At 36.9% G+C, this 22,302-nt stretch overlaps 1 protein-coding gene and 1 non-coding gene across 3 annotated transcripts in view; one reads left to right on the top strand and one right to left on the bottom strand.

Annotated features, from left to right (window-relative positions):
- The window catches only part of RBPJ (recombination signal binding protein for immunoglobulin kappa J region), a 93,665-nt gene that overhangs the window by 53,635 nt on the left and 17,728 nt on the right, over positions 1 to 22,302 (top strand). For both annotated transcript variants that reach the window (XM_069494108.1, XM_069494109.1), the window contains one exon: positions 15,055 to 15,150. In XM_069494108.1, coding sequence (XP_069350209.1) covers positions 15,055 to 15,150 — 96 coding nt within the window. The remainder of the gene's footprint in view (positions 1 to 15,054; positions 15,151 to 22,302) is intronic.
- On the bottom strand, positions 8,056 to 8,159 carry LOC138400473 (small nucleolar RNA U13). Its single transcript, XR_011236351.1, has one exon. It is a non-coding gene; the product is annotated as a small nucleolar RNA U13 (small nucleolar RNA).

Raw genomic sequence — 22,302 nt, 5'->3', positions numbered from 1 at the left:
AAATTTCTAACAGCCAAAGATTATAAGACGCCCAGTTCCACAGTCATAGTCCTGGAATTAACACAAATCCTGCACTGTTAGCAATTTCTCTTTTGTATCTTTCAAGAAAATTGTATGCATATATGTATATTCTCGTCTTTTTTCTCTATTTAAAATCAACTGGCATCATACTCTGCCATTGTTCTGCATCTTTCAACTCCTCTTACCAGCACAACTTCTATCTTGATAGTTCTTTTTAATGGCTCCATGGTTTTCCATTGTCTTTGTATCACTTTTTATTTACTATTTCACATATATGGCCATTTAGCTAATTTCCAAATTATTGCTATTATTGCAAAAGCTTTGCAGTTAAAGAATGATTGGGACCTATTGGAAGGATAGAAGAGACAGTTTGAAGGGATTCCTGTTAGCCACTGAGATCACCAAAATAAAAAATGGTAATAATGGTTTAAAACCCATATTAAAGTGACAGTTTAGATAGATGTCTGTACTGAGGTAATTAATCTCAGTATAAATCTTATTTATATAAATATTTATGTAAATTAATTAATAAATGCTGGAAAGGGGATAGCTTTTTCTTATAAAAGAATGCCACATAAATGTAGAAGGAATGATGAAATTAAGAAGTAACTATTTGATAACCTCAGTAGTGGTAATTGTTTCAGGCAAAAATCATCAGTGGATACTTTAACTATTGAAATAAAGTTTGGTGAGAAACCAAATATTTACAGTCTCAAAGTGTGTCCTCATAAAGTATGTTTTAATTATAAAGCAAAAAATAATAACATATTGGACAAAACTGGCAGATACCATCTTAATTACATGATCTGAATTGACATCACCAATAATGGACAGATATCATGTGCATCCCAAGAAGGATACATTGTCACTTTTGTGGTATTGTTGTCAAAAATGCATGAGCTAAATCTAAAAATAAGGAAATATCAGACAGATACAAATTGAGAGACATAAGTAAGTGATATTTACTCTTCAGAAGTGTCAAGATCATGAGAAACAAAGACCGAGGAACTCCTCCAGATTAAAAGAGATATAACAACTATTTTCAAGCAAATCCTAAACCAGGAAAATATTTTTTCTTTTGCTATAAAGATGGAGTTGGAAAATGTTTTCTGTAATGGATCAGGTAATAAACATATTATGCTTTAAGGGCCACACTGAGTCTTGTTGAGACTTCTCAAATCTGCTCTTGTATTTTTGTATTTCCAAATGAGCCCTAGATAATCTGTAAATGCATGACATATCAGTGTTCCAGCACAACTTTATTTACAAAAACCCAGTGGCCATGGTGATTTGGCCTGAGGGCAACAGTTTCCTAAGATACCCACCCTCCACCTTCCCGTAAAGGATGTTAGTGGGACAATTGACAAAGTTTGAATAAAATCTGTAGATTAGATGTTAGTATCATCAGTGATAATTGCATCGTGATTGTATAAAAGAATGTCCTTGTTTTTAGGACATAAATACTGGAGTATTTTGGTGAAAGTGGTATTATGTCTACAATGTGCTCTTACATGGTTTAAACAATATGATAATATGTGAATATGGTAAAATGCCAGACATTCGGAGAGTCTGGGTGTAAGGCGACTACGAATTCTTTGTACTACTCTTACAACTTTTTTGAAATCCTACGGTTATTTTAAAATTAGAAAAAAAAATTTTAAAGCATTTCGTATTCTAGATCAAGTAGTCTAGGAAAATATAACTTGTCTTACAGGGCCATGTAAAATATATTTTCAATTATTTTTACATACCTGTTAAATAAATTCTGATTAAATGGAATTGCTGTATTCACATGTGTCAGCATTTTGAAATTTAAAATTTAATAGATATTTTTATTTAAGTAGCAGTGGCAATTAGTTGAAGTGACTTCTAATGTAATGATATATTTTGATGAATAAGTTAGTCACTTTAATGTAGAATAGCAATCTATAAAAATAACAGTCAAGACAATGATAAACTTATTAGGAAACTTTCCTTTTCTTTCTCTAAATAAATACAATAATATATAGTTTGGTTCTATCTGCTTTATCATGATTTTCCTTTATTTGCTTTTTAAGCGGTTTTCCCCATTTGGAAAATTTTAGCAGCTTTTAGGACTTTTGCTTCTGGCCAAGATGGAGTAACAGGAACTAGAATTACTCTCTGGCCTGAAAAAACTAAAATCCTGGGCTCTTAGCTATCTACCTGTATCTATCTATATAAAACAATGATTTTTCAAGATATTGAACATCAGCCAAGGAAGAATAGTGATTCCTCAGAAACAGGAGACAAATGAGATTGTGATTGTCCCAGCTTAGTGCCTGGAGAGAGTTTCCAGCGCATGGTATAGGGTGGGGGGAACCCACGTGAAGCTGTGGATTCAGGGAGGCCAACAGGTCAGAGTTAGCAGGGCAGAGAACTGGATAGAACTGCCACATATGTTTGAGGAAACTACTTGTGGTGGTGGTGAGGGGAAAGAGGGACCACTCAACAGAATTAGAACAGAAACAATTCCTGAAGCTTACTTAGGGCTACGAATTGTGCCTGTTAAAAATAGCCAGCGTGTAAATCTCATAATTTACAGGATGTTATACATAGAAGAGTTTTGCTTCAGTAATGCTGTAAAATTGGGTCTGTACTAAATGATGCTCTGGTTTTACCTGACAAAGTAGGATTGAAAGGCTCAGACTTGTTCTAACTAACTTAACTGTGTACCAGGACAAAGGTCAATGGTAGAGTAATATTAATAGAAAAATACCCAGCACTCAGAAAGGCAAAATCAGATTATACCAGTCATACAATGAAGTAGGAAAATATGGTCTGTAATGAGGAGAAAAGTCAGTCGATCAAAACTAACCCAGAAATGACATACATGATAGAATTAGTAGATAAAGACATTTCCCCCACCCTCCCTTAAAAAGAAAAAAAGAGAGACAGGGTCTCCTGTGTTGTCCAGGGTGGTCTTGAACTCCTGGAAAAGAGAGACAGGGTCTCCTGTGTTGTCCAGGGTGATCTTGAACTCCTGGCCTCAAATGATCCTCCTGTCTCAGCCTCCCAAAGTGCTCAAATTACAGGCATTAGCCACTGCACCCAGCTTGATAAAAACATTAAAACAGTTATTATACTTGTCTTCTGTATGTTCAAGATGCTAAGATCAAGAGTTGGGAAAATTTTTCTTTAAAGGATCAGATGGTAAATATTTTAGGTTTTTTTGCTCATACAGCCTCTGTTATACTACTCAACTCTGTTGTAGCACAAAAAGCAGCCATAGACAACATATAAACAATTGGTGTATCTGCATACTAGTACAGTTTAATTTCTAAAATAGGTGGTAGGTTGGATTTGGCCTACGGGCTGTAATTTGTAGATACCTGAAGTAGAGGAGAGACTGAACAAGTTAAAATAAAATAAATATATATATACATATATATATATATCTCCAAATCAGATTTCTAAAGATGGAAACTACAATATTTAAGGTAAAAAAAAAATACATTTAATGGGATAAATTTTAGAGTTGACAAAGAATTGATTAATGAACTTGATATAGCAATAGAAATTATCTAAAATGAAGTACACAGAAAAAGTCTGAAAAAAGGAGTGAGCATTAGTGAGGTGTGGTTTATTGTCGGTAGCCTCTAATATACATGTGATTAGAGTCATTGAAGGGAAGGGTATAACTAAAACAATATACGAAGTAATAATGGCTAAAAAATTTCTTTGGTAAAAATTGTAGAAAATCAGTGAATCCCAAGTACAAAAACTACACAGAAGCACTTCATAATCAAATTGACTAAAATCAGTGATAAAGAGAAAATCTTAAAAACAACAGACACAAAAGACAAATTATGTACCAGGGAACAAAGGTAAAGATGACAGATAAGCAGATTTTTCATCTGAAACCTTGCTAGGGATAAGAGAGGAGCAAGAGCTTTGAAGTGCTTGAGGGGGGAAAATACTGGTCAACCTAGAATCCTATATCTAGTTGATACAAACTTTTTTAGACATTAAAAACTGAAAGCTTTGGCCGGGCGTGGTGACTCAAGCCTGTAATCCCAGCACTCTGGGAGGCCGAGGCGGGTGGATCGCTCGAGGTCAGGAGTTTGAGACCAGCCTGAGCAAGAGCGAGACCCCATCTCTACTAAAAATAGAAAGAAATTATCTGGCCAACTAAAATATATATAGAAAAAATTAGCCGGGCATGGTGGCACATGCCTGTAGTCCCAGCTACTCGGAAGGCTGAGGCAGTAGGATCGCTTAAGCCCAGGAGTTTGAGGTTGCTGTGAGCTAGGCTGATGCCACGGCACTCACTCTAGCCAGGGCAACAAAGCGACACTCTGTCTCAAAAAGAAAAAAAAAAAAAAAACACAACACAAAACTGAAAGCTTTAATCAAAAACAGGCCTGAGCTACAATGCTAAAAGAAATTCTTCAAGCAGAAGGACAATCATATCAGATAGAAATTTGATTCCGTAGAAATTATTAGTGTTAAGAACAAGAAAGGTGACATAACTACAGATTCTAAAGGTATTTAAAGGATAAGTGAACATTATAAATAACCTTTTGCCAATATATTCAATAACTTTTGAAGAAATGCATAAATTCCTTAAGACTAGCAAACTATTATACCAAAGCTTACTGAAGAAGAAACAGGTAACCTGAATAGCTCTATATCAAAAGAAATAGAATTTGTAATTACAAACCTTCTGAAAGAGAAAACTGCAGGCCCAGTTGAATTCTACCATATATTTAAGAAAAAAATCATCCCACTTTTATACATACTCTTCCAGAAAATTAGAGAGCAGGGCATACTTCCCGAATCATTCTGTGAAGACAGCATTACCTTGTTACTAAAAGCAGACAAGACTTTACAAGAAAATAAAATTATAGTCCAATATCTCATGTGAACATAGATGTAAAAAGTCTTAAATTTTCAAATGGAATCCAACAATATATTAAAGGGATGATATATCATGACCTAGTGAGATTTATCTGAGGAATGGAAAACAGCATAATTCAATGTATTAACAAAAAGGAAAATCATATAGTTATCTCAGGGGTTTTAGAAAAATCTTTTTTTTTTTTTTTTTTTTTTGAGACAGTCTTACTCTGTTGCCCGGGCTAGAGTGCCCTGGCATCAGCCTAGCTCACAGCAACCTCAAACTCCTGGGTTCAAGCGATCCTACTGCCTCAGCCTCCCGAGTAGCTGGGACTACAGGCATGCGCCACCATGCCCAGCTAATTTTTTCTGTATATATTTTTAGCTCTCCAGCTAATTTCTTTCTATTTTTAGTAGAGACGAGGTCTCGCTCTTGCTCAGGGTGGTCTCGAACTCCTGAACTCAAACCATCTGTCCGCCTCGGCCTCCCAGAGTGTTAGGATTACAGGCGTGAGCCACCGTGCCCGGCCTAATTCTTAAGGAAAATCTGACAAAAGATGTGCAAAAACTCTACCCTGAAAACTACCAAACACTGCTGGGAGAACTTGGAAGTCCTAAATAAATGTTCTTTAGGCAGAAGACTTAATATTGTTAAGATACCGGTTCTTTCAAATTGATGTATGAACTCAACACAATCCTAGTAAAAATTCCAGCAGACTTTTTGGTAGCTGTTGAAAAGCTGTTTCTGAAATTCATATGGAAAATGCAAACAACCTAGAGTAGCCAGAACAACCTTGGAAAAGAGCAACAAGAACTTAATACTGCCTGGTTTCAGAACTTATAAAGCTACAGTAATAAGTATGGTATTGACATCAAGTTAGCTAAATAGATCTGCAAGAGAATGGTGGCCAGAAGTAGTTCTTCAGATACATGGTCAGTTGTTTTCCCATCAAGGTGCAAAGGCAATTTAGTTAGATGAAGATAGTCTTTTTAATAATTGATTCTGGAGCAATTGGACATCCGTATGCTACCTCCTGCCCCCCTCTAACACAAAGTAACTACAATCTACACATAGCACCGTGTACAGAAATTAGCTCAATACAGACTTAAGTGTAAAACTTTATATAGCTTTTAGAAGAAAACATAGAAAATATTTGTGATTTTGTACTAGGCAAAGATTTCTTAGATACAACACCAAAAACACAATGTATGGAAGAAATTGATAAATTTTATTTCATCAAAATTAAGAATAATGATGAAAAGAACTCTTAAAAGTCAATAATAGGAAGTAAACAACTCATTTTTATTTTTTTTGAGACAGAGTCTCAGTCTGTTGCCCGGGCTAGAGTGAGTGCTGTGGCATCAGCCTAGCTCACAGCAACCTCAAACTCCTGGGTTCAAGTGATCCTCCTGCCTCAGCCTCCCGAGTAGCTGGGAGCCATCACGCCCGGCTAATTTTTTGTTTCTATTTTTAGTTGACTGGTTAATTTTTTTTTTTTTTTTTTCTATTTTTAGTAGAGATGGAGTCTTGCTCTTGCTCAGGCTGGTCTTGAACTCTTGAGCTCAAACGATCCGCCCCCCTTGGCCTTCCAGAGTGCTAAGATTACAGGCCTGAACCACTGCGCCTGCCCTCCATAGCATGCAATTTTGAGAAGCATTTTACCAGTGCCTAATGAGAAACTCTTAAAACAGTGTATTTTCCTTGTCTACCCTGGATTATTATGGCTAAAGTCAATGTTTTCTGTGCTTGTTGCTCTTTATGATTCATCCCCTCACTTTGAGACAGGAGAATCGTTCATTTTTTATTGACTTAGATTAATATCTGTTTTGGCCCTTTTCTAGTAGTTAGAGGCTACTTTATGTTTTGCATCACAAGGTACAATATTCATGTTTCATGAGTTCTTTTATAAATAAGACACCTATGAATAACAAATGCCATATAAACTAGGTAAACATAAAATGAATTCAGATTTATAGTAAAATAAAACCATAAAAGTGATCTGCATGAATAGTAATAATACATGACCTTTGCTCTATGTAGTTGTTAGTCAGGTAATTAATTGATAAATAGTAAATCATATAAAAGTGGTGTTAGTCAGGTAATTAATTGATAAATAGTAAATCATATAAAAGTGGTTACAGCGAATAATATTCAGCTTTACTTAGACTAATTTTATGTAGGGCTCTTGAGAGAAGAAGAGAACAGGGTAGAATAAGAAGGGACTGTGTTGTCCCTGGAATTCTGAGAGCCAAGTTTGCATGAACCAGGTTTGGAAATATAAGGACCAAGGTGATGACCTGCCTTTGATTATCAGTACATCACACTATTCTCAAATTCCCCCAGCCCCAAGTTTTTCTCTACACCAGATATAAAACCTTAAACAGCAAAATGGCTTATTTTCAAAATTTTTGGGAGGGAGAAAACCTGAAGAATTTATCAGAATTTAAAAGGGTATGTGTGTCATAGCTGTGTGACAGGATTTGAAGCAGTTTAGCTATCTTTATTCTGAAAATTTTTTGGAACCATGGGACATTTTGTCTTTTATCATAGAGAGGGAATTAAATGAGATTTGTAGGCATTTCCTTAGGTACAGGACCTGTACTGTTTGACTTTGGTCACTGATACAGACACTGCCGTAGCAGTGGTAAATTATTAATATTATAAGGGTCTTAGGACCTAGATTGTCATTTTCAAAACTGGCAAAGGGGAAACAGTAGTTCTCAGAAAGCTTTCTTGGGGAAAAAACAAGGAGATCTTGGTCTGATCTAATAGTTTGGAAAATGTAGCATACAAATATGCCCCACTTGAAGATTTAAGGCTCTGAGTAGTCCTGCAGTGAATTTGTTTTGCTTTTTTAAATGTAATTTTCGTTAAAACTTCTTTGATTGGGGCACTCTCCATTGTAACCCATAACTATTGTGGAGCTCACTTGAGATTGTTGTCTAAGTGTAAAAGATGAATCTGCCAGAATCTGACAAAAACAGGACAGTTCTTGAGGTTTTTATTTGGTAGTGGGGTGTGGTTGTATGTTTGTAAATATGGATGGCTTTTGGCAAAATTCTGAAGTAGAAGTGGGGAGAATCCAAGCTGAACTTTCTGAACCCTGAACTGTCCCCAAGTCCAATTTTGAGAATGAGTTTTTTCTTTTAAAATCTTTCATTTAAAGTCTTTTTTCATGTCAGACAGGTAATATGTCGACATTGTAAAAAGGTCTGAGGGAGACACATCTCACACCTGAGTGTTAACACTCAGTCATCACGCTTATGAACTACAAAAGGATTTCATTTTTTTATTGTTTTCAGGGATCAGCAAATGTTTTCTGTGGAGAGTTGGTAGGATACATTTTAGGCTCTGAGGACCACATGTTGCCTCTGTTGCATATTCATCTTTTCTTTTTTATAATCTTTAAAAATGTAAAAGGCTTGCTTTAGCTCCTAGGGGTTACAGAAACAGGCTCCTGCATGGTTTGCCAACCCATGGTGTATGGTAGTAGTGCTTCTTCACACTCTCTTAAAATGTTTGTATGTGTGGTGGTGTGTGTGTGTGTGTGTGTGTGTGTGTGTAATTACTTTGAAAATTCTTGGTATAACAAAAATGGATTTCTTCATTAGAAGACAGAGTTCATTTTAGAACTTTTAGTATTTGGATTTTACAAGTGACAACAATCCGAGGAGTGAGCCTACTGGTAAGGGTGACTGTCTGGACCTCCCACCTTTGTGGTTGATTTCCTCTCCTGGAATAAATGGAGCTAGCTCTGATTAGCTTCTGACTCACATGCCTCCTCCCCCTCTCTTGCCCCCTACTCTTCCCCCACTGATCTGCTTTAAATCGTTTATTCACCCTTTGGACCAATCGCAAAGGTGTGTATGAGGGTGGTGAAGGAGCAAGGGGGGTCTATTTTCAGAAGAATGGTGGTTAGCACCATAAGGACACTGAACTAAAACTGCTGTAATTTATGTCCTAGAGGGAGATGTGGTATGTAGTGTTTTCCATATGTCTTGGACCTCAGAACTCTGTTTTTTAAGGAGGATCTTGCCTCCTTGAATTTACTTTGAGAAACATTAACATGGCATTTAAGGCTTGACCCAATCTCACCCCACCCTGTCTTTCTAATCTCATCTTTCAGAATTCAACGTGTGTTGTGCTTCAGCCACTCAGAGGAGACCCAGTTTATAGGTAGTAGGTCTTTCTGTTCTGCTTCTTTATTTTATCTTTTGTCTTCTTAGCTTTTTATTAGCTTTAACAATCTTAGTAATTAAAAAGTTCCTTTTTTATCCACATTTAAAAAAAATTCTGTGAAGAGACAAACTTTCTACCATACCCATAGTTATTCCCCTCCCCACACTCCTTTCCTTAACAGCCAAGAAGTGTGGTTTATGTTCTTTGCACTTCCTTACCTCCCATTCATTTTGCCATTCTTTTTGCAGTTTACTGCAGTTGGATTTCCTTTCCACCAGCTCGCTGAAAAGATTTTTATAACTGTTCAACTTATGAACTAATTGCTAAGTTTATGAACACTTTCTGATCTGTATCTTACTTAATGACTCTGTAGTATTTAATACCATTGGCTGTTTTCCCTCAATTGAAGTTCTCTTTTTACCCTGATTGCCAGGACCAAGTTCTTCTGTTTGCTTGATTTCTTTCACAGGCTCCTGTTGCCTCCAGTGGTGTAGCTAGTAAAATAGGCTCGCTGGAGATAGCAGCACATGGGCTTATCTTACCATTCATGGACATTTCATTTTGGCATTCTTTTTGTGAGTTTTGTTTGCAGTGTAGAAAATGCTTGAAATTTATAAAGCCACAGCCAAAAAATTAACAAAGGTAATGGTAGTTTGAACATGTTAAGCTAGAATGGCATTTGCCATGATTTCGTTTTAGTAAAATTATTCATAAAAATACAGTCTTCTACATTTATTTCAATCATTTGAGCTTGTATATTTTAAGTAAGAAAACTCTTTCAGAAATATTGGCTCCGTGGTGTTCTTCAAAGAATTCTTAATTGGTTTTCATTTGGAATGAATATGTAAGAAATCATGGCCGGGCGCGGTGGCTCACGCCTGTAATCCTAGCACTCTGGGAGGCCGAGGCGGGTGGATCGCTCGAGGTCAGGAGTTCGAGACCAGCCTGAGCAAGAGCGAGACCCCGTCTCTACTAAAAATAGAAAGAAATTATATGGACAACTAAAATATATATATACAAAAAAAATTAGCCGGGCATGGTGGCGCATGCCTGTAGTCCCAGCTACTCGGGAGGCTGAGACAGGAGGATCGTTTAAGCCCAGGAGTTTGAGGTTGCTGTGAGCTAGACTGACGCCACGGCACTCACTCTAGCCCGGGCAACAGAGCGAGACTCTGTCTCAAAAAAAAAAAAAAAAAGAAAAAAGAAATCATTAAATGAAATTAGTAAAAAACATACTTCAATATTTACATTGTGTTTTAAAGAAACTATTCCAAAAAAGTTGAGTTTTAACTTTGTCATTAATATTTTTTTAACAATTCAATAATAAAACATAGTAATTCTAGTGGTAAGGATTCTTCAGTACGGCTAATTTTTTCTATATATATATTTTAGTTGTCCAGCTAATTTCTTTCTATATTTTTTTTAGTAGAGATGGGGTCTCGCTCTTGCTCAGCCTGGTCTCGAACTCCTGAGCTCAAACGATCCGCCCTCCTCGGCCTCCCAGAGTGCTAGGATTGCAGGCATGAGCCACCAAACCTGGCCCCTCCATTTTTTCTTAAAAAGTTATTGGATGATTGTGGCACCTTACCATTGGAATCTTTTTTGTTTATTCGGGTGTTTTTTAACCCAGGTGACAATACTCCATTCCACCCCTCCCCTTGGCATCTGCTGGATAAAATCTAGAGATGCTGCTGAACATTCTACAATGCACAGGTCAATCTCTTCACAACAGAGAGTTATTTTGTCCAGGACGTCAACAGTGCTGAGATAGAAATCCTATTTATTGACAAAACCCTACTCTATTTGGATGAAAAGAATATGTGCTATCATTCTGTGGGCTTTACTATTTAATTGTGTTTCTTTAGAGTATACTGTTTTGTTTTGTTTTTTTTTGTAATGACATCTTGAGGTGCAGAAAGTAAATGATCTAGCTTTAATAGCCAGAGAACATCATTTTTAATGTTTAATGTTCTGTTTAATAAAGCAAAGTTTATATTTCTTGTCAAAGGAAGCTATTTGGCAAATTATTATTACAGGACAACCATTATTAATGATTACCTTGAGGCTCTAGTTACTTTCCCAGGAATTTGTATTCTAAATAGGAGGGAAAAGATAAAGAAAACTGTAGCTGTCACCCTGCATTCATCAGAAGCACCTTGAGATCTTAATTGTGACCACTTACTTCCAGTTCTGGAAACCAGCACAATGCCCAGTGCCTAGGATGTAGTAGGCTCTCAATAAATCTTCAGTAGGAAGATGGATAGGTATGCAGCTTACCTAGTATGCTCACATTACTTATGCTCTGCAAGTCGAATAAGATGCTTGATCATTCACCCTTGGTCCTTTTCAAGTTTGCTCTTCAAAGCTTCAGTGGAAGTCCCATCCCCCCCCCCCCCCCCCCCCCGCACTCTATGCAGTTATTAACTATTAAAAGATTGAAGTCCCCTTTCTAAAGAAGTAATAGTAATAGCTAGAGTTTACAGATACCATATGTCAGTTTGTGGCCTAACTTAAAGTTTTTTTCACAGTGTGAAAAGGCTCAGGCTTAGTGAAAATTAAGATTCAAACCCTAGTCTATTTGATACCAAAGCTGTGCTCTTAACCACTACAAAATATCTATGACAGTATAATTTTGTCCTCAAGAACCAAACCGCCTAGGTTTGAATCCTGGTTCTTTAGTATGGTCTTGGGAAAGTTATTTAACCTCTCCCCTGTTTCTAAAATGTGGGTAACAGTGTTACCCCCAAGGTTGTTGATAATGTTAATACATGCTTAGAAGAGTACTGACACAGAGTGATTGCTTAATTTTAACTCTTTTCATGATTATAATTAATATCTTCTTTGTAGAAAGGACTTGTGACTGCCTCAGGTATTATCAGTACTAACTTTGTCTTGCTTTACATGAGTTGTCATGAAAGAGATAGAAGTATAAAATATGAATCTTGCCCTTAAAGACTTTGTAATCTATTTGGGAAGACAAGAAAAATAAACATGAAACCTGACAAACATAGTCAAGTAATTGCTAAATGATATAATAGAGACTACAAATGTAAGTAGAATTTAGTTTGGGGAAATACATTTACAGCTTAAAATTTTTCTTTTCAAGTATCTAGCAGCTTTTCAAGTCTTATGCCAGGGACTTTTATGCCACTTGTGTTCAGAATATTGACTTTATCCTGGATTTAGTTTTGTTTTCTTATCCACCCTGAACTTTATGGTCCAGTTACCTGACTGAGCAACACCTCAAATCCCTTGTCATTGTCATCCTCTTCCAGGCTACATCTCTAATACCCTGTATGTTTGAGAACTTGCTTTTCCTGTTCCCACCCTTGGAATGTTGGTGGGAATTGGCACCATTAATTTTGGATTCCAACATTTGCTGGTCCTTTGATACCTTCCATCTTCAGTCATTTTACTTGTCTACAGTCAGCTTCCTTTTCCATTCCCTAGAAGATATTTCCAAGTGTTTACTGCTCTTTTTCTTATCCATTAGATATCGCAATGGCCTGTCATTTACAAATAAAAGAGAGACTTTCAGCTCCCCTTTCACCCGTTCCCAGCTGGTATCTGTTAGACTTTTTGCTAAAATTAAAGTGACCTTGACTTCTGCATCTCACCTTTTAATTGTACCTCCCTTTCCTTTTCTGCGTTTTCTAATTAACTCTCCTGCCACTGCATTTTCCTTCTGGGAGATTTCATTCACTTCCATGACTCCATTTGCCAATTACATACCAGTGAACCTCACTTGTGCAGCTCAGATCTCTCTCTTGGACTATAATGGATATTTCCAAAAACCTATTGAATACTTGAATACTTTCAACTTGGAGGTCCCAGGGCACTTCAGGGTTGTCATTTGTCAACAGAACCTATTAGTAATACATACCCACTTCTCCAAAAACAGGTTAAATTTTTCCTGTCCCCTATTATTTTGTGTTACATTCTTCTTAGTGTGAGAGCCTTTTTATAAGTTTGTTTTGTCTCTGTGCTTTCTAATCCTTTCTCTAGAATTAACTAGCTAAAAAGGAAAATTAATAATACATTTTAAAAAACCTCAAGATCTCTCATTGCCTTTAGCTTTGATTGAAAATCCAGTTTCTACAGCATAGTTTTTCTATAATGGGATGGAGAGAAAATTGAATGGTGATTTTGTCCTACTTCACAAAGGGATGAGTTTTTTATTTTAAACATTTTAAGTTTTTCCTGACTTCCTAAAATTTTATTACTTGCTATCACTTTTATCATCTGTTGTGGGGTGATATTTGAATTAGCTCAAACTTTTATACTTAGTATTTAATTGTACAATTGTCCAGTTTTCAAGGAATGCTCTTCCCAATTTGACTCTACCCATCTTGTCAACATTATTCACCGCCATAGTTCACTTTGGACTCTTCCAGAATTTTCAATTCCTGACTGCCATTTACTCACTGCAAGACCTTGGGCAAGACAGCCAAAATGGTATTAACAGTACTTAGTTTGTTGGGTTATTAGGATTCAGTTAAATAAGGCATTGAAAGTGCTTAGTTCGGGGCCTGGCACATAGCAAATACTCAAGAAATATTAGCTGCCGTGGTTTTATTGTTGTGGCTGCCTTACTCCCTTAACCCAAATCCCGCTATACCCAAATGTGCAAGATTAGTCACGCCTTTGTCTATGCTGCTTCCAAGCCCTGGAAGCCTTAGTCTTTCCTCCTCCCACTTCCTGTGTCCGCTCCTCCTCTTTCAGAATTCAGCTCTTCTAAGAAACGTTTCCCAGCTTGTAGTCCTTTATTGTCCACTCCCTCCTTCACAGAGACTTTCCCTTAATCTTGCTTTTTGTACATACCACTCTTTGGATAATTGTATTTCATTAAAATGTGGACTTTTGAGGTCCTTTTCAGTGGTAGAGATTAGTACTCAATCTATTTATATCCTGGTGTTACCTTCTCTGCCTTGCAGCTAACAGATTTTTTTCAGTCAATAAATACAAAATGCTCCATCTCCATGGCCACCCTGTGTTATTATGTCCAGTCTCCAGATCTGGAAACAGGCTGGATAAGGTTAAATCATTGCCCCAGGCCTTAGTGTGTAAGTGCTAGAAATCTAAAATTTCCCACATTTAATAACTTACTACATTGTATAGCTGTCCTCTTATTTACATCTGTTTTTATTTATAATAAAATAGAATAGCATTTTATTTTGTGATGTGTAAAAAATTCAAAAATTGGGATTCTCCTGATTCAGAATTGTTATAGTTTGATCTGTGTAGAGCTTACGTTCTTTGTAATATATAATATTGCATATAAAAATAATTGGATACGTAAATATACTTAAGATACTGAACTTTCTATAGAACATTTGCTTAGTAAGCATGTAGTTATAGTAGTTTGTTTGTACTTGAAGGAATTAATGTTGTATTTTTTCCAAAATTTGAATTTTCTCTAATTTCAAGTAGCCTTTATTAAATACTATCTATTTAGTAGCATCCTTTAGAAAATTATATATTTTATGTAAATTATAGGCCTTTCTTAGTCCTTATAGGAATGTCAGTTTAGGATCATGTAATAATAAATTTAGATAGCCTAATGATTTTTTGTGCCTTTTGTATTCATGAAAAATACTGAAACTGGGGAACGGAGTGGGGGGAGTACTAGATTATTAAGCTATAAAAGCATTTTATTTCATTAATTTTATAAATAAAGCCACATTAGCAGTGTATACGTTGATTCTAGTTATTCTTGAAGTTGTAAGTGGGGTTTAATTGAGTTACATCATATATTCCAAAGAATGAGGGACAATTTCTTCTTGTAAAGAATAAAGTATAGAGTTGAAAATGAGCAGTATTTATTGTTCCATTGTATAATCTTCAAATTCATGGATTTGCTTTGCTTTATTTTTGAATTTAGATTTGCTTATTTAAAAAATATAAGTATTCCTTTCATTACAGAGCATAGTAATAAAGAAGAAAGATTTCATCAAAAATTTCACCTTTGTAATAGTAATATTTATATTTGATTTTAGGGAAGCTATGAGAAATTATTTAAAAGAGCGAGGGGATCAAACAGTACTTATTCTTCATGCAAAAGTTGCACAGAAGTCATATGGAAATGAAAAAAGGTAAGATTATTTTTCTGGTGCATAGTTAATTGTAGTTATGTGAATTTGCAAATGATATATTAATATGCATGTCAAATGATGCTTTCTGTTACTAGGTTAATTTGCCTAGCACAAAATGAAAACCAGGATTTGAGCGGAGAGACAAAGTAAATTGTAGCATACTCAAGCTAGGAGAATATAGTAAAGATCATCTGGCTAACTCCCTAATCTTACAAAATGAAATAATCCACAATTTTTCATTTGTGCCACATGGTGGTGTTCCCAGAGTATTTCCATGATACAGTAGCTTGTTCAAAAAGAAGCTTTCCTTTTGGTGGAAAATGTAGTTTTATAAACAAATGTGACCCCAAAAGTGCATTTTTAAAAAGGAAAAGGCTAAACAAAGCCCTGATCCTAAGACTGTCCTAAACTCAGTTTGAATTGAGCTATGGAGGGAGCAATTATAAAGAAAAGAGTTCCTGGCCCCCTCTTCCTTGACCCTGTGCCTATTCTGGTGGTTGTTAAGAAGAAACAGCAAAACTGCGTTCATACTCTTATAGCACCTGAAGGCAGGCACTACAAAAATTGTCTGTAAAGTAGAATAGCCAAAATTAAATTAGAACAAAGTGATCTTTAAATGATTTCTCCTGGTATCCTATAAATGTCAGCATTTTTTGTGTATAATTGTGGACTGTTACTGTTAGTTTTTCTGCTTGGTTCCTGAAATTTTCCTGTGAATAGTTTCTTGAGTCTTTGTCTTTCAGACAGCATCTTTTGGTTAATCATTTCATAGATAAAGATAGCTGGCTTATGGGAAAAGATCAAAGTTTTTTTTGGATTGGCTGGAAAAGTACCAAACTGAAGGGAGGAGGAATGAAAAGTCAGGTTTTGGAATTGGGTTGGAAGGAATGAGTAGAATCTTAAAGTTTGTGACATAAAGGAAACCTTAGCATATACAGAAGAGAAGGGAAAATGTAAGTATACAATATTTTACATGCTAGAAGAAAATTAAAAGGTTACGTACTTAAAGCCAACTAAATCTGAGCTGAAAAAGTAAAGCTATTAAAGAATATGAACAAGTGAAAACAATATTTAGGATTCATAAGTGTTATTCAGGTTTGTTAAATTTTTGATTATTTCATCTTACTAATATAACTTAATCACTGATTTAGGGTTACATATGGGAAAGGGTTGGTATCAATCTATGGTTTGGGATATTGAATAACATTATCTTTTCTCGTGAACTTGATAATAGAAATTCAGAAATTTTTTTCTAATAATGAAATTTAGTGTGTGTATATATAGCAAGCAAGTCATTTGTTCTCTAAGCAAAACAAGTCAATACCTTCATTACTGAAGAAGAATCTAAAAGGCCAACTGTGCACTGCATAGTGAATCTGAAGTAGAAACAGTTTTCATATCAGCTCCAATCATGAGCTAGACATTGTTTTTGAAATGCTTTATAAATATTTTGAAAACTTTAATCCTCAGAGTACTCTTATAATAAAGTAGGCATGTTATAATCCCTGTTCTGCAGGTGAGGAAATTAAATGTCAGAGACTTTAAACATGCCTAGGTTCACATTAGTTAAGAATCTATGGAGCTAGGATTGGAGCTCCTGAGGCTCTAATTCCAAATTTCTTATTCTTTTTATTGCCCTAATTGTTGGTTATCTATCCTAGTATTAAATGACATAGTGACTTTAAAAACTACCAGTAAAGGTCCTTTTGCACAGTACCTGGCACCTAATAGGTGATCAAAATAAAGACTAAATGAATATATGTCATTTATTCATAAATAAATTATTAATAAATAAAGACTAAATGAATTGTACTAAAATGCATCTTCAAAAATCCATTTTCTGTTTGAGTATTATCTACAGCAGAGCTCGATGAGGATGGAGGAAGTAAAGTTGTTTTTTTCCTGTTTTTATATTCTAGACAGAGTCTTGCTCTGTCGCCCAGGTTAGAGTGCCAGTGGCATCATGCAGCCTCCAACTCCTGGCTTTAAGCAGTCCTTCTGCCTCAGCCTCCGAGTAGCTGGGACTCCAGGCCTATGGCACCTTGCCCGACTCATTTTTCTATTTTTTGTAGAGTTGGGGTCTTGCTCTTGCTCAGGCGACCCCCCCCCCCCCCATCAGCCTCCCAGAGTGCTAGGATTACAGGTGTGAGCCACCGGGCCTGGCCCTGGAAGTAAAGATATCTGAGTATAAACTTTGTAAACTTTGTCTAGGACCATCCCTTTTATTATTAGCTAGGTGAGACTGGCTGGCTCTGATTGAATTATGAATAGGTGCATGTTTATCATACAGCTGCAAACTTGGGCAGGCTGCTTTTCTTTCCCTGGACTTTTGAAGATGCATTTTAGTACATTTGATTCACTTATTCCTTATTTTTGATCACCTATTGGGAGCCAAGTTATATACAAAAGGATCTTTACTGTGAGTTTTAAAAGTCACTATGTCATTTAATACTAGGATGGATAACCCATGCCCAGTGGAGATAACAAAAGGGGAAGAGCTATTCAAAAATTATGTTAAAGTCCAGATAAGGTTTTTGTTTATCCATTACTGTTAAAAATATATGAATAGAGAGCTGTAGAGGCTTATCAAGTTAAAAAAGGAAATTTAACCTTTATCTTTTATTGAAGTAGCTTTTATTTTCAATTTTTTTTCTATTAATTGGATATGACCTAGCTGGCCTGATACTCCGGTCACAAGAAAGCTTATGTACTTGATTTTTTTTTTTTTTTTTTTTTAAACAAAAGTATTAGTAGTAAGGGACTGCTAATGCAAGTCCGAGTCCGGCCCTCTGGACAACTGGTAAGCTCTGCTGAGGCCTGGGGGTTAACACATTGACTGCCACACTAGAAAAAAAAATTGTTTTCCCTTGGAGCCACGATGTTTTACTAAAACGATCCTTTCTAATTTGTTATTTTATATTGTTTTCTGTAGGTGAGTTATATGCAACACAATCCATGTGTTTAAATTGTCTTTTTTTTTTTTTTTGAGACAGAGTCTTACTCTGTCGCCTGGGCTAGAGTGCAGGGGCGTCATCATAGCTCACTGCATCCTCCAACTCCTGGGCTGAAGCGATCCTCCTGCCTCAGCCTCTTGAGTAGTTGAGACTACAGGTGGGCACCACCACACCCTGGCTAAGTTTTTCTGGTTTTGGTAGATATGTGGGGTCTTCCTCTTGCTCAGGCTGGTCTTGAACTCCAGAGCTCGAGTAGTCCTCCAGCCTCTGCCTCCCAGAGTGCTAGGCTAGCCACCCCACCAGGCCTAAATTGTCAATATTAATTGTAACAATAAGAACATCGACCAGTAAGATTGTCACGAACCAACTATAGGGTTTTGCTTCACAAAGCCCCGGGGCTCAAAATTAGCTTGAGTTTAATACAACTCATATGGCAGTTAATGTGTTAAAAGGCTGCTGTTCTCAACCCCCGGCCAAGGCTGGGTAAGGTCAGTGGCCTGTTAGGAAACTGGCCAGTGCATCACCATCTGAGCTCCGCATCCCACCCCCACCAGCATCCCAGCTCCTCAAACGGCACTCCAGTCCTCCCCCATCCACTCCAGTCCTCCCCCATCATTGTCTTCCGTGGAACCCGTCCCTGGTGCCAAAAAGGTTGGGGAGCGCTGTTAAAATAGGAGATCTGGTCCCTTGGTGGAGTGCACAGTGGAAAGAAGAAGATCTGCCTTCTTACTGATCCTGGTTTAGTCCTTTTTGAGGAGCTGCAAAGGCACAAGGCATGAGGTTACCTGGGGACATGACCACAGTCTTCTTGGCCACGTCCCTGTGGCATGTAAAATAACTCCAGTGAATGATGCTAAAAATATTTGCTCAGGAAATTTTATTCTAAAATTTAAAATTGTTCTTGATATCAACTATTATGCCTAATATTAACTAATACTTATTTGTGTAGCACATCTAGGATCCCATTTATTAGTGACTAGTTATAATTTTTCATTAAAGAAGGGCTTCCTAGGTTAAAATTTAAACTTTTAAAAGGATTGTTTTATCTAAGAGAAAATGTTAATATGCTATTTGACATAAGATTCAACTTTCTAGAAGGAAGTAATTAAGGAGTAGTTATAATGATACTGTTGAGAAAATTAACGGTAAAGCCAGGTAGACAATTACACTGTGATTCTGAAGTCACACTGAGAATTGTGTTAATTGGAGTAATTGTAGTATGCAAAAAGTTCCTAAATATGCTTCTTTTAAACTGAATAATTGAGGATTAAGGGTAATGATTCTGCAAAGGTAGTCAGATAATATAAATGACATGAGTTTGGATTTTGTTTAACCTAACTTACTATATATATATTGGGCTGAATAAAAAGCCTTTGAATTCTGTAAGGTAGTTTTCAGACCTAATCTCAGGATTTGAGGAAAAAGTTATTGAAACATTCTCTGAAAATAAAGACTGATTATTTGAACTTTGAAATGAATAAAATCTTAAATGTGTGCACATTGCCACCAAGTGGCAGAGAAAAGCACTGTTTATCATAGTTGCTTAGAACTACTGGGAAAGATGAGAAAATAAAGGCAACGTTATTTCATAGGATATATTTATAGCAGCTGTTAAACTCTAAACTAACCACTTATTGGTAAAAGTCTTCACTGAGTGTTTGATACCTGTTGACCACCTGTCCAAATTCAAAAAATCATTGGTTTCACATACCATTGTAGAGATGTAGTTTAATTTTTCTTCTGTTAATTTGGATGATTTTAACCTGTTCCCTTTAGTTTCTTTTCTTTTGCCTGTATTCTTCTCTTTTTTGTATATATGCTTATCCTCTGTTCGATTACTGTATTATTACTGAAGTATATGGAAATGAAAATTTGATTTATTTGCTGCTTTTTTTTTTTTTTTTTTTTTTGAAACAGAGTGTCTCACTCTGTTGCCCAGGCTAGAGTGCCGTGGCGTCAGGGTAGCTCACAGCAACCTCAAACTCCTGGGCTCAGGCAATTCTACTACCTCAGCCTCCCAAGTAGCTGGGACTACAGGCATGCGCCACCATGCCTGGCTAATTTTTTCTATATATATTTTTAGTTGTCCAGATCATTTCTTTTTTTTTTTTTTTTTTTTTGAGACAGAGTCTCACTCTGTTGCCCAGGCTAGAGTGAGTGCCGTGGTGTCAGCCTAGCTCACAGCAACCTCAAACTCCTGAGCTCAAGCGATCCTCCTGTCTCAGCCTCCCGAGTAGCTGGGACTACAGGCATGCACCACCATGCCCGGCTAATTTTTTCTATATATATTTTTAGCTGTCTGTATAATTTCTTTCTATTTTTAGTAGAGATGGGGTCTCGCTCTTGCTCAGGCTAGTCTCAAACTCCTGAGCTCAAACGATCCGCCCACCTCGGCCTCCCAGAGTGCTAGGATTACAGGCGTGAGCCACCGCGCCCGGCCCAGATCATTTCTTTCTATTTTTAGTAGAGACGGGGTCTCGCTCTTGCTCAGGCTGGTCTCGAACTCCTGACCTTGAGCAATCCACCTGCCTCGGCCTCCCAGAGTGCTAGGATTACAGGCATGAGCCACTGTGCCCGGCCAATTTGTTGCATTTTAGGGGGTGACAGTATTGGGATGTTTTTAAGATATGATTTCATCATTACCTGATAGAAATAACCTCAATGTTTAGATTACAGTAGATTTGCTGTTTTCTTCCATCACACCTTTTTTGAATAATTTGTAGAGTTGACATAAAAAAAAACAAGACTAGCTCAGAGCCTGTTGGAGAGTCTTCATTTCTCCTAACATTTATTACATGACTGGAAAACCACTTTCGGGATAGAACCTTGGTCAGTGTTTTGAGTAAAGAATTTCTCGTCAGCCTGTCTTAAGTTTATACCCTGTTAGTTTCATGCATTTGGTCACAGTACTCTTGAGAAAACCAGAACTACTCATTCTTGTATTGTTTTAGCTCTCCTTAGATTTTTCAAATGTGAAATAAAAACCTTTTTATAATAACTTGTTGAGATTTGACTACTACAGTTGGTATACAGGTTGTGCATCTCAAATCCAAACATCCAAAATCTGAACATTTTGAGTGTCAGTATGATGCTCAAAAGCTCATTGGAACATTTTGGATTTTGAATTTTCAGATTTGGGATGTTCAACTGGTAAATATAAATGCAGATATTCCAAAATCTGAAATCTAAAACACTTCTAGTCCCAAGCATTTTGGATAAGGGATACTCACTGTGTACCATACTAAAGAATATCTCGGCCGGGCGCGGTGGCTGACGCCTGTAATCCTAGCACTCTGGGAGGCCGAGGTGGGCGGATCGTTTGAGCTCAGGAGTTCGAGACCAGCCTGAGCAAGAGCGAGACCCCATCTCTACTAAAAATAGAAAGAAATTATATGGACAGCTAAAAATATATATAGAAAAAATTAGCCGGGCATGGCGGTGCATGCCTGTAGTCCCAGCTACTCGGGAGGCTGAGACAGGAGGATCCCTTGAGCCCAGGAGTTTGAGGTTGCTGTGAGCTGGGCTGACGCCACGGCACTCACTCTAGCCTGGGCAACAGACAGAGACTCTGTCTCAAATAAATAAATAAATAAATAAATTAAAAAAAAAAAAAAAAAAAAAAAAAGAATATCTCTTTGGATTTTATCATTGGCATACCAATTTAGTAAGGAGTCTTAATATCAGCGTTTGCTAATATGCTAACAGGAAACATGCTTCCAAAATTGATGCCTTCTCAGCCTCCTGAGAGTATGCCAGTCTAGGTGTTTGAGTCAGTGCCATGGAAAGCATTGGGTGGCTCCCAGCATTAGAAGCCAGAAAGATCCCTGATACAGACTTGAACTGAACCAACTCCAAAACTAGCCCAGCTAATCCAGGCATCCCTCCAAATTTGGAGTGACCTGGAGCTGGGCCCACTACCTTGGCTGTGACCTTTATATCCATGCCCTCAGTGTGAGTATACATGCATGAAAGCTGCTCTTCTTTTCTATTGGTTTAAATAAATATGAGAGGACTGCAGAGGCTTCCCTCCTTGCTCAGGATGATCCCTGGGGCCTACTTGGTCTGCTTGCCCGTTACCTCTGGCTTCACCACCTGTTGATCTCCCTTCTCTCTACTCTAGTCACTCTGGTCTATTTGTTTTTCCTCACTGTTGGTCACAGTTCTTCCTATCAGAGCCTTTGCTCTTGCTCTCCCGTCT

The sequence above is a fragment of the Eulemur rufifrons genome, chromosome 19, assembly GCF_041146395.1.
Source record: "Eulemur rufifrons isolate Redbay chromosome 19, OSU_ERuf_1, whole genome shotgun sequence".
Lineage (NCBI taxonomy): Eukaryota > Metazoa > Chordata > Mammalia > Primates > Lemuridae > Eulemur > Eulemur rufifrons.
The sequence above is the reverse complement of the archived record's forward strand: the minus strand, read 5'-3'. Positions and strand labels throughout refer to the sequence as shown.